This window comes from Callithrix jacchus, chromosome 15, assembly GCF_049354715.1.
Source record: "Callithrix jacchus isolate 240 chromosome 15, calJac240_pri, whole genome shotgun sequence".
In the NCBI taxonomy this organism is placed as follows: domain Eukaryota; kingdom Metazoa; phylum Chordata; class Mammalia; order Primates; family Cebidae; genus Callithrix; species Callithrix jacchus.
This window is the reverse complement of record NC_133516.1, coordinates 13,751,229-13,767,581: the sequence shown is the minus strand read 5'-3', so window position 1 is coordinate 13,767,581 and position 16,353 is coordinate 13,751,229. Positions and strand designations below refer to the sequence as shown.

General features: G+C 42.6%; 1 protein-coding gene across 7 annotated transcripts in view; it reads right to left on the bottom strand.

The window, feature by feature from the left end:
- The window catches only part of VPS8 (VPS8 subunit of CORVET complex), a 258,139-nt gene extending 242,083 nt beyond the window's left edge, over positions 1 to 16,056 (bottom strand). For 2 of the 7 annotated variants that reach the window (XM_035275299.3, XM_054246193.2), the window contains exons 1-4: positions 15,996 to 16,056; positions 13,246 to 13,399; positions 3,809 to 4,049; positions 2,354 to 2,422 (exon numbers count right to left, since the gene is read on the bottom strand). Coding sequence is in view for 2 of the 7 variants with exons in the window: in XM_054246193.2 (XP_054102168.2) it covers positions 2,354 to 2,422; positions 3,809 to 3,961 (222 nt within the window). In the remaining 5 variants the exon portion in view is untranslated. Of the gene's footprint in view, positions 1 to 2,353; positions 2,423 to 3,245; positions 3,661 to 3,808; positions 4,050 to 13,245; positions 13,400 to 15,995 lie in introns of all 7 variants that reach the window. The other 5 variants (XM_078350391.1, XM_078350389.1, XM_078350390.1 and 2 more) reach the window with 4 other exon arrangements.
- Positions 16,057 to 16,353: the final 297 nt, after the last annotated feature.

Sequence of the window (16,353 nt, the reverse complement as noted above, 5' to 3'; positions counted from 1 at the left end):
TGCACACCAGTAATCCCGGCTACTTGGGAGGCTGAGGCACAAGAATCACTTGAACCCGGGAGGCAGAGGTTGCAGTGAGCCCCAATCACACCACTGCACTTCAGCCTGGGTGACAGAGTGAGACTCCATCTCAAAAAAAGAAAAAAACAAAACCTGGATGTCCATTTCTTCCTGGTATCCCTTAAGGTTGGTATTAATGAACATTATAGAATATATGCATCCACATATTCTGGGAAAAGGTTTCTTTACACTTTCTACTTCGGCCCTTTTCATTTTTCCTTCAGTCATTTTCTTTACTACTCCCCACAGTCCCCTTACAGTCTTCGTAATGGTCTACAATTTGAACTGTGTTTTCTTCCACTTACGACTTGCCTGGTTCCCTGGAGATGTAAAGGCTGGCCAGTTCCCAGCCTCGTTTCCCTCTCAAGCACAGAGACAGTCATATAGCACTTTATAACCCCAACATCTAACACCATGACCCAAATACACCAGCCACTCAAACTACTACTGAGGATGATAACAGTATTATCTTCTTAGTAAACCACTAATGACTGGACTTACTGTTACTCACAGATAAGAAAGCTCTTGCGCAAGAACAGTTTTCCTTCATGATGAACTACAGCTCATTCCGATGAGCATTTATTTTCTTTGCTGATATTATATAATGATGTACAAGGCCTTAGACACAATCCTCTAAGATTTTTCTTTTACCCTTAATAAGATAATTGAAATGAGAATGGGAATAAGACCATTTTAACAAAATTGACTAAAATTAATCTCCTCGCCTCTAAATCAAAGATTTCCTCTACATTAGAAAGTAAATACAGGACATTTCACTGTAACAGAATATTCTTTCATGGACCAAAGCCTTCTTTGTCAAAACTAAAAATGCCTCAGTCTTCACACAGAACATACAGAACACTTCTGAAGTTAAAACACATTCCAAGTTAAAATACATTCAAAGTAACAGCAACATCCAACTGATACAAAACGTAGAAATAAAAGTCATACAAGAAAAATAAAAGATATAATTGACAGAGAAAGTCATTTGCGTCCTATAAAGTGTTGACTATAACACTAAAAGAATAGGCAAAGAAATCCTACAGTCAGAGACCCAGCTCACTGGGAGCTTTGGTACACATGGGCATTTCTGTCAGGGAACTTTTGCATCCTTACCTTTTGGAAAACATAACTGTGGATTTGAAATAGATTTATATGTTACAAGGTCTTCCTCAAATTAGAAGCTAAAACCTCCAAGGGAAGTCACAAGCAAGTTTTTAAAAGATGAAGATGACTGGGTTGAAGGGTTGCCAGCAGACGCAGGGGACATAAAACAGGCATGCTTCCCCAACCACGTACTCTCACATTAGAAAGTCCCTTTAGAAAGCCTTCGATCTCCCGACTAAGAAAAGAATACCGCCATTTCAAAACTCTGAAAAACTTTTTAATAGAAATGGTAATCGTAAGATAAACTGTAAGAGCTTGGTTTTCTTCATACGGAAGAGTGATGGCGCTCACAAGGTTGCACGATGTTCTTTAGTGTCAGAGGGTAAGCTATTTGAATATCGGTGGTAGAGAAAACTTACCATTAGCAACACATAATACAAACTTCAACAGTGACATAAATTTTGCATCGCTATTTACTTAATAAAATGTATTTTCTTTTATTTTTTTGAGATAGAGTTCTTGTTGCAACTCCAGGCTGGAATGCAGTAGCGTGATCTCAGCTCACCGCAACCTCCACCTCCTGGGTTCAAGCAATTCTCATGCCTCAGCCTCCTGAGTACCTGGGATGACAGGCATGCACAAGCACACCTGGCTAATTTCATATTTTTAGTAGAAACGGGGTGTCTTCATGTTGGTCTTGCTGGTCTCAAACTCCCGATCTCAGGTGATCCACCCACCTTGGCCTCCCAAAGTGCTGGGATTACAGGTGTGAGCCACTGCATCTGGCCCAATAAAATATATCTTAAAATCTGCCAAGTATTGGGCAGTGTGCTGGGCATGGAGATTCTAAAGAGGAACAAGACATGGTTTCTGCCCTTGAGAAGCTCCAATCTAGACTACTGCTGTCCAAGAGAACTTTCTATGATGATGGAAATACTCTGTCTATGCTGTCCCCTAGCCACATAGCAGCCACCAGCCACCTGTGGCTCCTGAGCACTTGAAATGTACCTTGTGCAACCAAGGAATTGAGTTTTTATTTGATTATAATTAATTTAAATTTTAATGCCACACACGACTAGTGGCTGCCCTACTGGATAGTGCACATCTAGGCGCATGTATGATAACTAACCCAAAAAGTATTAAGATTCATGCCATGAAATGGCAGTAATCATTAATGTTCACTTACCTCATTTAGTATGCTTTCCAGTGTTGGAGGCGTGTCAACTTGAGGAATATCAAACTCCTTGTCATCAATCTAAATAAAGAAAAAAAATAATGCTCACAAAATGATGTCTTTCTCCTTATAACTGCAAGGAGTTTTCATTGATTAAAACCATCATCAATTAAAAGACAAACTTACCATCAAAATGATCACAAAATCAACTAAAAAATTCATAGAAATAATCAAGTCAAGACTACAGAGTGGTTTCATTTCCTCTCTACACATTCAGTTACTATCAAGAACAAATACGCACTAACTACAGTAGCCTGACAGCCCTTTCCAGAAAACTTTTTTTTTTTTGAGTCTCGCTGTAATGCACAGGCTGGAGTGCAATGGTGCAATCTCAGCTCACTGCAACCTCCACCTCCTGGGTTCAAGCGATTCTCCTGCCTCAGCCTCCCAAGCAGCTGGGATTACAGGCATGTGCCACCATGCCCGGCTAAATTTTTTTGTATTTTTAGTAGAGACGGGGTTTCACCATATTAGCCAGGCTAGTCTTGAACCCCTGACTGAAAGTGATTCGCCTGCCTTGGCCTCCCAAAGTGCTGGAATTACAGGCATGAGCCACTGAGCCTGGCCTACTTTCCAGAAAACTTCGGTTGAAAGACTTTTGCATCTTCTTTCCTAAACATGACAAAACAACATCTAAGACAACCCCTAATTTTCTAAGTTTAGACATAAGTCATAAGCAATAAGCAAAAGTCTGACATCACATTTCTTAGTTATTTCATAAATTATGGGGAGAGATAATCAGGTCAAGCAACTTGTCATTAAATATTCTCATACTTGCAGAAATCCATTAATTTAATATTAAATCAAATGGAGAAAAAAATGTTGTACAAGATAAGAAACCTACCACTGGCTCTGTGACTTTGAGAGGTCATTTAACATAGCTGCATGCCAGTGTCTTCATCTATACAACGGATTATCAGAGTGTTGTGAGACTTGTGAAGCTCAAATGACAACATGAATCAAATCATTTCATAAACTGCAATGGACTATCCAAATGAAGGGTGATGTTATCTCATACAACCATACACACAGGAGGCCAAGAAGGGAGGATTGCTAGGGTCCAGGAGTTTGGGAATAGCCTGGGTGACGCTGCGATACCCTCTCTACAAAAAATTCAAAACAAGCCGGGCATGGTGGCATACATCTATGGTTCCAGCTGCTTGGGAGGCTGAGGCGGGAGGATCGCTTGAGCCCAGGAGGTTGAAGCTTCAGCGAGTCATGTTTGCACCACTGTACTCCAGCCTGGACAGAGTGAGACCCTATATCAAAAAAAAGAAGAAAAAAAAACTATACAGAGACTCCTATTAACCCATGCAAAAATGACAGGCTTAGAGTCTCTGGGTCATAAAACATACTCTAACCAACCCTGGTTAAACATCATCACTTGACAAAAGTGGAAATTTTTACCAGATCGTTTTTGAACTCCAGTTCCTTGTCCAAATCTATGTAAGAGAATTTTGAAAGTGAAGCTTCTAGACTGAAAGACTTATTCAGCTCTTCTTCGGCCGTCTTGGCACAGAGGCTCTGGTCCACAGTTTCGTGGTCTGGTTCACTTTCCATATTTACTTTTAACAACAGCACTCAGTTCATCCAAGCAAGCGTTTTTTGTTTGTTTGGCCTTAGCTCAGAAAGACCTGAATGATGATCTCTTTTCAAAAAAAAGAAAAAAAAAAGGATCATTTAGATATCCTCCTTGTCAACTGGACATTCCAAGGGTTTACCTGGTCAGACTTCACCTAATCATCTAACTGCAGGCAAACTGAAATCAGCAGCGGCTACAGGGCATGTTACTGGGAGAGGGAGGAACACCTAACTTGGGCTCGCGGAGTCAGCCATGAAACTGGTGATAGTGATGACTTAATAGGCTCAGCCACTGGACCTGGTACCTAGATTTATTTACCTAACAGCATAAGGGCAAATCGGTGCCAAAGGCTGCAATTAACACCTTCTTTATGCTCCAAACCCCAGGGTAGTGCTCGTGTTCCGCTGGAAATAAGCATATAAGCCAGTTTTGGTTTTGGCCGCTGCACAGGGCCACAGACATCTCTGGGAGCTTAGCACAGACACTGGGGATGAACAACCAGTTATTTAACACAACACCAGCAAACCTAAGAGTTCAGATCTACTAAAGGAAACAACAGTGACCCCAAGATGAAACAATCCCATAGCCTACCAGAGATTTCTGAAAAGAGAGCTAGTCATAGAGAACCATGGACACTTCAGGAAAAACGAAATACTAAAGAAAACTAGAAATGCATATAGCTTTTTATTTCATATTTCCCAGCTCTAAAGAGTAGATCGCTCTTATTTCAAAAATCACAGATAATTTGATTTACTTGCAAAACTGTCAGTTCTAGAAAGCTAAAAATATACTTACAACGTAAGTTTAATAATTAAGTTTGCTTTTATATGATTTTATGTTGTGTTTCAATTAGGCTACAAGTGACCCAACTTTAAAAAGTCCAATTAGCTTTAACTGTTTAGAATAAAGCAAAAATATGAAGACAGAAACGAAGCCCTAACAATAATAATAATGAAGGTCATTTTGTTTTCTAAACTAGATATTTTTCACAGTACCAAATAACAGGCAAAACTCTCAGGGCAAAGTTCTTTCAAACTACATATTGCCCTTTGGGTGTATAAACACCACTATCACCAACCACCCTTCCCCTGGAGTCAGCTGCTCTTAGTAAATTCGATTGTGCCTGTTAGTAAAGACAGATTGTGCACGTTAGTGAAGACAGGAAAAAAAGGCTTACAATTACTGAGACACTTAACTTCTTTTAAGAGACAGAGTCGGCCGGGCACGGTGGCTCACACTTGTAATCCCAGCACTTTGGGAGGCTGAGGCGGGTGGATCACAAGGTCAAGAGATCGAGACCATCCTGGTCAACATGGTGAAACCCCATCTCTACTAAAAATACAAAACATTAGCTGGGCATGGCGGCGCGTGCCTGTAATCCCAGCTACTCGGGAGGCTGAGGCAAGAGAATTGCCTGAACCCAGGAGGCGGAGGTTGCAGTGAGCCGAGATCGCGCCATTGCACTCCAGCCTGGGTAACGAGTGAAACTCCGTCTCAAAAAAAAAAAGAGACAAGAGTCTCACTATATTGCCCACATGGCCTCCAACTCTTGGGCTCAAGCCATCCTCCAGCCTCAGCCTCCGGAGTAACTGGGACTACAGGCATGTACCAACTGTGCCCAGCTTCAAATAACTACTTTTTTTAAATGAACTGTGATTAGTTGTTTTTAAACAACATGGGAAAAATTCACTGACAATTTTATCTAATGAGGCTCATTATTTTAGTACCTATAGTTAATTTCTCTTCCTTTGATGTTTCATATTAAAAGAAATGTTACTTTGTATAAACCATGGACTCATGAAACGGACTTTTCAAGAGCTGAAACTAACTTTTCTAGCTATTACACTATTTGGTATATTACCAAATCCAGACTAATTTCTTTCACATGCTACAGAAAGCAGACTCTAACGTTGTGCCCTATAAAACACACGCTATCAAACACATTCCTAGAACACATAACTGAGGCGACTCTTTGCCTGGCAACATTTTAAAATATCTTTCCAACATCAGGTACCAAATACAGGGCTCCTTTTGTAATAACCCAAATGCAGTAGCAATACTAACATTTACATGCATTTCTTCAAAGACCTTGGCTCATAACAAATTATTTTTTAATAAAGTCTTTCAACTCCTATTTGTATCACTAAGAAAAAATGGTTACAATTATTTAAGAACTATTTACAAACATGCACAATCTAATTCATATTCAACAGTTCCTAAAGACAGTTATTAACTTTTATTCTTATGTGTTTTTCAAAAATAGTGGGAAAGACCATACAGCAAAATAATATTTATTTAAATGATTTAATAATCTAAAATGTTTCATATTTTATATTTGACTTTCCAAAATAACTCAGAAGAGAAAACAATTTTTTCCACCTCTTTTTATCCCATATCTGGGGTTATTAAGAGGTTCCAAGACCATAAAACAATCTAGCATCTCTGAACACCAATATGACACTGAACAAGTATCAAGTGGTCAAGCGCTCCCTGAAGACATCATCCTGCCAAGCTACCCTGCCCCATTTCTGACCTTCATTTCACTGAGCTCCTTTCACTGATGAGATGTGGTGGCAAAGCAGAAAGAACACAGATAAGCCAGAGTCTATTAAACTCAGGTCTGCTGGTATGGCCGCTTTTCTTAGAAATAACCAGGAAATAAACACCTTTCCCCACCCCCTAACCCCCCAAAAATAAAATCCACAGATCGAGTCTGAATCTGGACTTTATGAGTTCCTATCTGTGACCTTGGCCAATCTGTTTACTTTTTCTGAATCCCTTCTATTTCTCTATTGGTAAAGTGGAATACTGTGGAAATTTGTGTTGTTTGCTCAGAATAGCGCCTCCTTCTGGGAAGGGCTCCTTCAAACCATGTGCTTCTTGTAGAGGCTGACGGTCAAAATTCCATTAGATCCCACACTCCCCACCCGGCTCTATTCTGCAGAAAGAAAATCATTCATTTAACACACATCCAATAAACACCTACTATGCATCTGTCACTGGAGACATACCTATATTGACAGAACTTAGGTTCTAGGTACAGATGCTCTGGAAAGAATGAAACCTATAGAAAAAAACCAAGTAGAGAAGAGAGTCCTGACATCATTCAACCCTCAGACTGTAGTCTTCCATCAAGTGAGCTCTGCCCATAGCCTCTGGCAGTTAGGCTATGTAAGCCAACATACGCTCTCCCAATGTCCCCCTTTCTTTTAGCACTTAAAATGGACAGTCCTGACTCAGGAATGCAACTACCTCTCCTGCAGGGCTACTGTGAGGAACAACATCTAGAAGGATCTCAGGACATAATTTTCAAACAATACTAGCTATTATATTTAAAACCTCAAGATTTTCAAATTTTTCTCAAGATTCTAAGACAAAATGTACTATTTCTGTAAAGGTCTAGCCAGTGCTAAGCATATCAGAACAATGTCCTTGATATCACAGCAGTTCTTCAGGAGCTGAATGGTTGGGGTTTTGTCTTAGTGCAGCTGCCACCAAAGCATCAGAGACACTTCATAAAAACTTGAATTATAACAGAAGTGCCTCATGTGACTAACTCATTCTAAAATCATGTTTTGGATTTTTTTAACATCAACATTAGTCTACACTTTACTAGTGAAGCCAACCATGTCCCCTTCCCAAGTTATCTCTTGTCCCTTACCAGCAGTTACTCCTTTCTTCATTTTAGTCAGTAAGCTTTTCCAACCCAAATAGACCTGATGAATCAAGAGGTCACCATGCTCAATTTTTTTTTTTAAGATTTGCACCAGTTGCCAATCAAATGTTTTTAAAAGGAGAGTTCACTTGAGCAGCTTCTGTGAATTTTTCGGAAAGTACCTGAGCTGGGAATCTCCCTGTGGTAGGCAGTGTAAGGGTACCCAACAATGCCAGTCCTAATACCCAGAAGCTATGAACATGTTTTTTTACATGGCAAAAGGGATTTTGCAGTCTAAATTAAGACTCGACAGGAAGATTATTCTGGATGATTAGGGTGAGTCTGTAATCACAAAGGTCCTTAAAAGTGGGAGAGAGGCAGAAGAGAACGCCAGAGAAAGAGATGTGGCAGAAGAAGCAGTATCAGAGAGACGCCATGTCATAGGCACTGAAGATGGAGAACCGCGCTCAGGAGCTAAGGATGCAGCCTCTGGAGCTTCAAAAGACAAGGAAACAGACTGTCTCCTAGAGCCTCCAGAAGGACTCAAGTCCCGTCTTGACATCTTAATTTTAGTGAGACTGGGGTCAGACTTGTGAAGTATGCAACTGTAAAATAAATCTGTGTTGTTTTATACCACTAACATTATGGTGATTTATGGCAACAGCAGAAAATGAATAGACAGTTGACCCTTGAACAACACAGGTTTGAACTTCAAAAGTCCACTTACAGGTGGATTTTCTTCCTCCTCTTCCACTCAAGACATCGAGCTCAACCCCTCCTCCCCCTCCTCAGCCTACTCAACATTTAGACAAGGATGAAGGCCTTTATGATGATCTACTTCCACATAATGAAAAGCAAGTATGTTTCCTCTTCTTTAGAATCTTAGTATCTCCTTTTCTCTAGCTTTCTTTATTGTGACTATATAGTACATGATACAAGTAACACACGAAATATGTGTTAAATGACGGTTAATGTTATCAGTAAGCCTTCTGGTCAACAGTAGGCAGTAGCAGCGAAGTCTCTGGGGAGTCAAAAGTTGTACCTGGATTTTCCACTGGTTGAGGGGGCGGTGCCCTTTACCCCTGCATTGTTCAACGGTCAATGGTACTAATAAATATAAATTAACGTTTCTGGTCCCATATCCAACATTCTGAAATATTAACCCCGCCCTTGTGGTTGGTGTTGCCCATGTGTTTATTAAGCAAGCCCTTCATTTCAATATATGCACCAATGATGAAATGGTTCATACATGATGCTTAATATTTCACACCTGAGATACAGATCTTGCTTCAGAGATCACATAAATGTTATCCCAGCTCAAAGGCTGATAATGAACCACTCATAAATTCCTGTTGGGATGCAATTCTACAACTAGTTCTTCACCCAACCATCTTGTGAGCTAGCGTTTTTACAGTTCTTAGGGGACGCCATACCAAACAGTACCTGCGCATAACAGAGCGCAAGTTACGTCAAGTATTTCTTAGTCTCTCTCATAGGAAATATATGTCATGGAATCGCAATTACCCAGTATGCTGTCCTCTTCTGAGTGTTGATAAACGAGAATTTTAATAGTTCAGACATAAGATTATCAGTTATTTCCTCTTGTTATTCCCAACCAATTAAGAATAGATTCAAGGACCATTAAAAAAAGATAGGTACCATATAAACAGCAATGACTTGATTATGACACTGGCTAGCTGAATAAGAACTCTAATGTCTGACCTATATTAGGCCAGGTTAATGTGGAATTCTTGCACCACTGTTTTATTTTAAGAGTTGGGATCTTGCTATGTTGCCCAGGTTAGCCTTAAACTCCTGGCCTCAAGCGACCCTCCTACCTCAAGTCTCCCGAGTAGCCGCAACTCCCAGCCTGTGCCTCTACTCCCAGCTGTCACCAGTTCTCACATTCACAAATGTCTCACCTTGGCAAACATTTATTCCTAACTGTTCTCAGCTCCAGGGTCCTGTTTAATTCTCTGACATTATTTTCCTCCTAAAAGTGTCATACGAGATACTTTTTCACATTACAATGAAATAGAATCAAGTTTTAATTTACTATATAATGCTAGCAGGACATCACAAAATATAGTGACAACATTACATGCAAACTTTACTTTGGGCCTTCCCAATCCAAGCATTTCTCTTCATTCCTTGGTTTTGTGAGGGAAAAAAAAAAACGCAATAGTGGGTTAACTTCTGCGAGATTTCTATTACCTTTCTCTGGCAAAACTGACTTTCTTTCTTTTTTTTTTTCTTTTTTTTTTGAGACAGGGTCTCCCTCTGTCACTCAGGCTGGAGTGCAGTGGCATGATCTCGGCGCATTACAACCTCTACCTCCGAGGTTCAACAATCCTCCCACTTCAGCCTCCCAAGTAGCTGGGTCTACAGACGCACACCACCACGTCCAGCAAATTTTTTGTATTTTTAGTAGAGATAATGTTGGCCAGGCTGGTCTCAAACTCCTGGGCTCAAGCCACCTGCCTGCCTCAGCCTCCCAAAGTGCTGGGATTGCCCGTGTAAGCCACCGCACCTGGCACAGGTGGACTTATTTTTAACAGCTCCCCAATGCCTCCAGGATGAAATTCTAAGCCTGTGACTCCAGATATGACATGAGCTGATCCTTTGGCCTCCTTCCCTTACAAATGAAATTATTATTTGCACTAAGAGTCCTTCAAGAATAGCTTCCACTTTCCCTTCATGTCTGCTCAAGCTGATTTACCTTCCCCTTCCTTTTTCTCTACATTTATCTAACTTCCTTCCTTCTGGGCACTGTTCAAACTGATCTGCCTATGACCTCTTCCTTCCCTAACCACCCTCTGAATTCAGAAAACATGTCTTCTTTTAAAACAGTGGCTTGGCTCTTTCTTCATACTGATCCATTGGCTAATTTACAACGTGACTGTCTTTTCTCCCCAGCTATACAATAAAAATGGGGCCATGCTTCTTTGAATATTCCACAGCACTGGACTCACCGGCTTGCACAGCTAGGTAGACAGTTAAAAATGTTTGATTAACACAGGAACTAGGAGACAGGAGTCACATCTGTGCTGCCAATTAAATATATCAGTGTTATTACTTGTAATTGGTAAGCTCCAGGGGATAAGATCTGACTCACACATACAGGAATCTATGCCATAATAAATAAGCCAAGTTATAACTGAATTCTACTTACAAATAATCAGGCTTGTCAACCACTGCAGGTCCTATTTATCAACTATCAGCTAAAACACTGCTGCCTTAAAAAGGCCTTTGTTTTTGCCCTACTCAACCAGGCTATGTTCCCTGTTAATATGTACTCACAAACCGGGCACGGTGGCTCACGCCTGTAATCCCAGCACTTTGGGAGGCTGAGCCGGTGGATCACGAGGTCAAGAGATCGATACCATCCTGGTCAACATGGTGAAAGCCCGTCTCTACTAAAAGTACAAAAAATTAGCTGGGCATGGTGGCGCGTGCCTGTAATTCCAGCTACTCAGGAGGCTGAGGAAGGAGAATTGCCTGAATCCAGGAGGCAGAGCTTGCGGTGAGCCGAGATCGCGCCATTGCACTCCAGCCTGGGTAACAAGAGCGAAACTCCGTCTCAAAAAAAAAAAAAAGTACTCACAGCACTGTTCTCTTTTACTACACTTACCACACTGTCATTTCCTCATCGTCTAAACCACCAATCCTTGCCCCAAACTGGAATGCAGGTTCCATGAGAGAGCAAAGACCAGATCTGCCTTGTTCACCCTTCTATTCCCGGTACCGATGTTACACAGTAGCTAATGAATCCATCAATCCACCTGTCTGCCCATCCACCTGTTCCTCCCTCCCCAGGTAAATAGCCAGGCAAGACTGCATCACTAGCTTCCAGAACCTCAAATAGCAGTTCCGGTCATTTACTATAAAGTACGGTTAGTTACGCTAGTCCAAGATCCTCCATCTGTGCAAGTTCCATTCTTTGCATCTAGGAGAGATATTTTTACATCATTTAGTTCATTTATAACATGATGCAAACCCCACAATCTCAGATGTTTTATGTTCTTTTGCGTTAATTCAGCCTAGAGGCCAAGATGAATACAGTGGAAATGTACCATACTTCCATTCAATTTACAGGAATTCCTCTATTATCTTCAGCAATGGGACAGAGAGAGAAAGAAATGATTCACGTAGGGCAAGAGACTGCATATCTCCAACTCGGTAACTACTTGCTTCACCGTGAGCACAGGAGACAGTCAGCGGCTGTGCTGTCTCGGTTCTCACCCGCCTCACACATGAGCAATTCACTTCACCTGCACTCAACATCACAAGCACCATGCAGTTCCAACATGGAAAAACAATACCTGGCTCTACTGGACTTCCTGAGAGGCCGCTGTTCGTCTCTGATATGACTCCCTCTCAGGGTAGTTTGAGGGTACTCAATTTTCACCTTACTCACGGCCTTTAGATGCAGACCCTACTCAGAGCAATGCTATTATATACTGGGTTGAGCTGCTTTACTTGACCCTGGAGTTTCTTTCCAAGAAGGCACATTTAGGTAACTGTAGCTCACAGTACCGAACTGCCACAATGAAAAAGCCCAAACCTCTGTTTCTCTTTCTGTCCTGTTGGTAAACATCTAAATGAGAAGAGTGACCATAAGTACATACAGAATAATAAATGTTAAAAAGAAGAGTGGGGGAAGGAACAGTGCCCAAGACCTTCCTGTCTACAGTGCTAAGTTACTGCCATGAATTGTCAGACACAATCCTCAACGAGCTCCCAGTCTAGAAGAGAAAACTCTAATGCCCATCACAATATACAAAACAATATTTGCAGAACGAAGTCTACAAATATCTAGATAACATAGAAATTCTAACTTTATTGATCAGTTTTTTCTCTTTTTTTTTTTTTTTTTAGTTGGAGTCTCACTCTGTCACCAGGCTGGAGTGCAACAGCACAATTCCTGCTCACTGCAACCTCCGCCATCTGACTTCAAGTGATTCTCCTGCCTCAGCCTCCTGAATAGGGACTACAGGTGCACACCACCAGGCCCAGCTAATTTTTTTGTATTTCTAGTAGAGACAGGGTTTTACCATGTTGGCCAGGATGGTCTCAATCTCTTGACCTTGTGATCTGCCCACCTCAGCCTCCCAAACTGCTGGGATTACAGGCGTGAGCCACCGTGCCCCGCCTATTGATCAGTTTTATATCAATACATGTAGGAGATAATTAAGTAAAATGAATAACGGAGAAAAATGATCACTTCCGGATTCTATAATATTGTCTCCACTATTATGAGAATCTCTCTTCCCAGACCCACTTCAACCCCCAAGAACTCCTCCTAAAAAGCACAAGGCCTTGTGTAGGCTGAAATATATTCCCTTTTCTTCACATAACTGATGCAGGTAAATTCTTATAAGTTAAATGCGCAAAAAAAAAAAGGATTCCACTTCGGTATAGGCTGAGCAGATGGCGGCCTTCTTTATAAATCTGCAATTAACTATCATCTCAATTTCTCTTGGTTAGGTGTCAAGAAGGATGTAGAGTCACATCCTTTTTTTTTTTTTTAAGAGCAAGAAGTAACTTGAAGCATCTTGCTGAACTGCAACAGAAAAAACAAAGGCTAAAATACTCCAGCACCTTTACCGTTTTTCCTGGAGGGCAACTGCTTCTCCTCCTTTCCAACCACGTGATTCTGGTGGTGCTGCCAATCAAGCACCCTATCTGCTTAGCCAGGGGAGCGGGGAAGAGTAGGCACATCACATTCTATGTCCAACGGGCAATCAAGGTCCTTCTGGAACTGTGAATAGTAGAGGTAGGGGTTTGTTCTTTATTCTGGGGTGCTTAATCTTGGAAGACGTAACACAGGAGTCATCTGCAGTCACACCTTCTATGCATTTATATACAGTCACATGCTCCAAAAAGATGTTTTGGGTCAATGACAGACCGCATATACAACCACGATCCCGTAAAATTACACATAATAAAGCTGAAAAATTCCTACAGCCCAGTGATGTCAGAGCTGTTGCAATGCAATGCATCACTCCTGCGTCTGTGGTGATGCTGGAGTAAACAAACCTCCCGCACTGCCCGTAGGATAAAAGCTACGCACATACAATTACGCACAGTACGTAGCACTTGATAGTAAACTCTCTACTGGTTTATGTATTTACTGTCCTATACTTTTGATCATTAGAGTCTATTCATCTACTTATTAAAAAATAAAAAAGTCAGCTATAAAACAGCTTCAGGCAGGTCCTTCAGGAGGTATTCCAGAAGGCACTGTTATCATAAGAGATGACAGTTCCGTAACTGTTACTGCCTCTGAGGACGTTCTACTGGGATCTTCCTGACTCTGTGTAGGCCTAGGCTAATGTATTCATTCAAGATTCAGTTAAGAATACATGTACCAATTGTACAGATGACACCTGAAGCTGTGGATCAAGAGAACATATCATTTAAACTCTATGAAAGCCACCAACAGATCCAAAGTTAAACATACTTTATTAAGTTCAAAAGATCTTCCTTCTCATTCACATACGTAACTGACATTTTGTGTCCCACTGGTTGAAATGTCAATGGAATAGTGAGATACAGCTAAGAATCACCAACATGTTCCAATATTCTGGAACAACATCTGCCAACAACAGTCCAGATACAAAGGAAATATATCAAATATAAAGAAAAATCAGCTCTGTTAGAGCTCTGTAAAGAATGTTCTCACATATGCCTTTTTGACCCAAAGCCCAAGAGGGCAATGATGTTTTTTTCCATTTATCTTTATTGCATATACTACAGAACAGGCCAGCTATCGCCAGAGGATTCAATATCTACTCTGTGCTTAAATTTAACCATGAGCAAAAGCCATGCCTTATACAAACATATGCAGACTATCCAACCACATTTACATTAGATATACCTCAAACACACACATAGATATACAATTAACATGTAATTATCTCCCAACGGCGGACATCTGGAACAAGGTTTAGCGCCACAAGCTAACATCCATGATTGTTTTGCTTGGGTCTGGGGTTTGTTTTTTGTTTTTTTGAGACGGAGTCTTGCTCCGTTGCCCAGGCCAGAGTGCAGTGGCACAATCTCAGCTCACTGCAACCTCCGCCTCCCAGGTTCAAGCGATTCTCCTGCCTCAGCCTCCTGCATAACTGGGACTACAGGTGCATGCCACCACACCCGGCTAATTTTTTGTATTTTTAATACAGACGGGGTTTCACCGTGTTAGCCAGGACGGTCTCGATCTTCTGACCTCGTGATCCACCTGCCTCGACCTCCTAAAGTGCTGGGATTACAGGCGTGAGCCACCGTGCAGGGACAGGTTTTTAGGTTTTTTGGTAGGGGAAAGTAGAGGGTGGATGGTGCAGCAGACAGAGGCCTTCCTATTCATTCTAACAATAATCTAAGAAGTGGGGGGGGGCCTGCTTATTTAAAGAAGTCTCCCCAGCTAGCTATTCCTGATAACCCACGACCATGGAACCTCTCACGGATCCCACCTCCCCCCACCCTATCCTCCTACGAAGCACACCCATTTTGTACACCGGAACACTGAGCAGCTGTTGCCTTCCTTCCTCAGATGCCACGCACGGAGAACTAGCCAAGGCACAGGAGTAGCCTCGAACTTTGGAGGCCCACCTTTCACCCTGCTGCCCTCACTCTGGGGCACACCTTGCACGTGGAGACAAACTGGAACCAGACTCACAGGGCGTGCACCAATTCCAAGAGACAGACGTCCCATCTCAGCCTCAGACTCAGACTCAGGCACCCTGACATCGGTCCCTGGAGGACGAAGGGGTCCACACCCGTTCCCCAGGCCCGACAGGCAGGCTACACCTGTCCCGCCAGGGAGTGGGGAGGGGCATGACACCCGCGGCCTAGGCTCACAGTCGGGGGCGCGGCCGTGCCAGTCCCTCAACCTAATTGTCGCATGACTGTAACAGGACAGAATGAGGCTTGCAATTACAGTCGCAAAGGAGATAAGGAACTGAGGGGTTACGGGTCCTCTGCAGAAAGGGAGAGATAACAAGTACATTACTGCAGTCACTGGATTCAGTAAGACCTCAGCCCCTTCCAGGCTTGGAGCCAATAAATCCCTTTTTACTTAAGCCCATTTGAATTTTCACATTCATTTGGAACCAATAAGTGGAAATTGCCCGACCCAGCTCCGGCCCAACGTAGGACACGCCCCTCCACTCGAGAATCAACCCCGCCCGGCCCGTGGGCCGGCAGACGCTGCTCTGTCCGCTGCCCGGGGTCGCGCCGCTGTCGCGCAGGGGAAGGCACCGAGGCTCAGAGACCTGTCGCGCGCTCTCCTCCTATCCTGTATACGGCCCCTCAATCCTGTCTCCTCCCCACGGGCCCGCTCTCTGGAAATTCGTTACCTGAGCTTGCAGCCATTCCGGCCCAGGACCGCCGGCCCACGTGATCGCGCCCCCCGCCTTCACTCTCGCCTCACGCACGCGCACTACCTACCACTACCGGCCGCGCTTCCGCTTTCCTCCTCGCACCGCTCCTCCTCTGGGGCGGTTCGCGCCTCTTCACCACGCCCCTACTTAAAGGGCCAGAGATACACTGTCTTCCCCCACGGAAAAAATGGGTGATTCACATCTTGAGGACCAAGAGAATGGAAACGTCCAAAAAGTAGCGCAGACGAATAAACAGCAGTCCTTGAGGTGAGAGAAGAAAGCTCCTTCTTTAAGAAAGGAAACTTACTTACAGATAGCCCAGAAAGGGATTTGA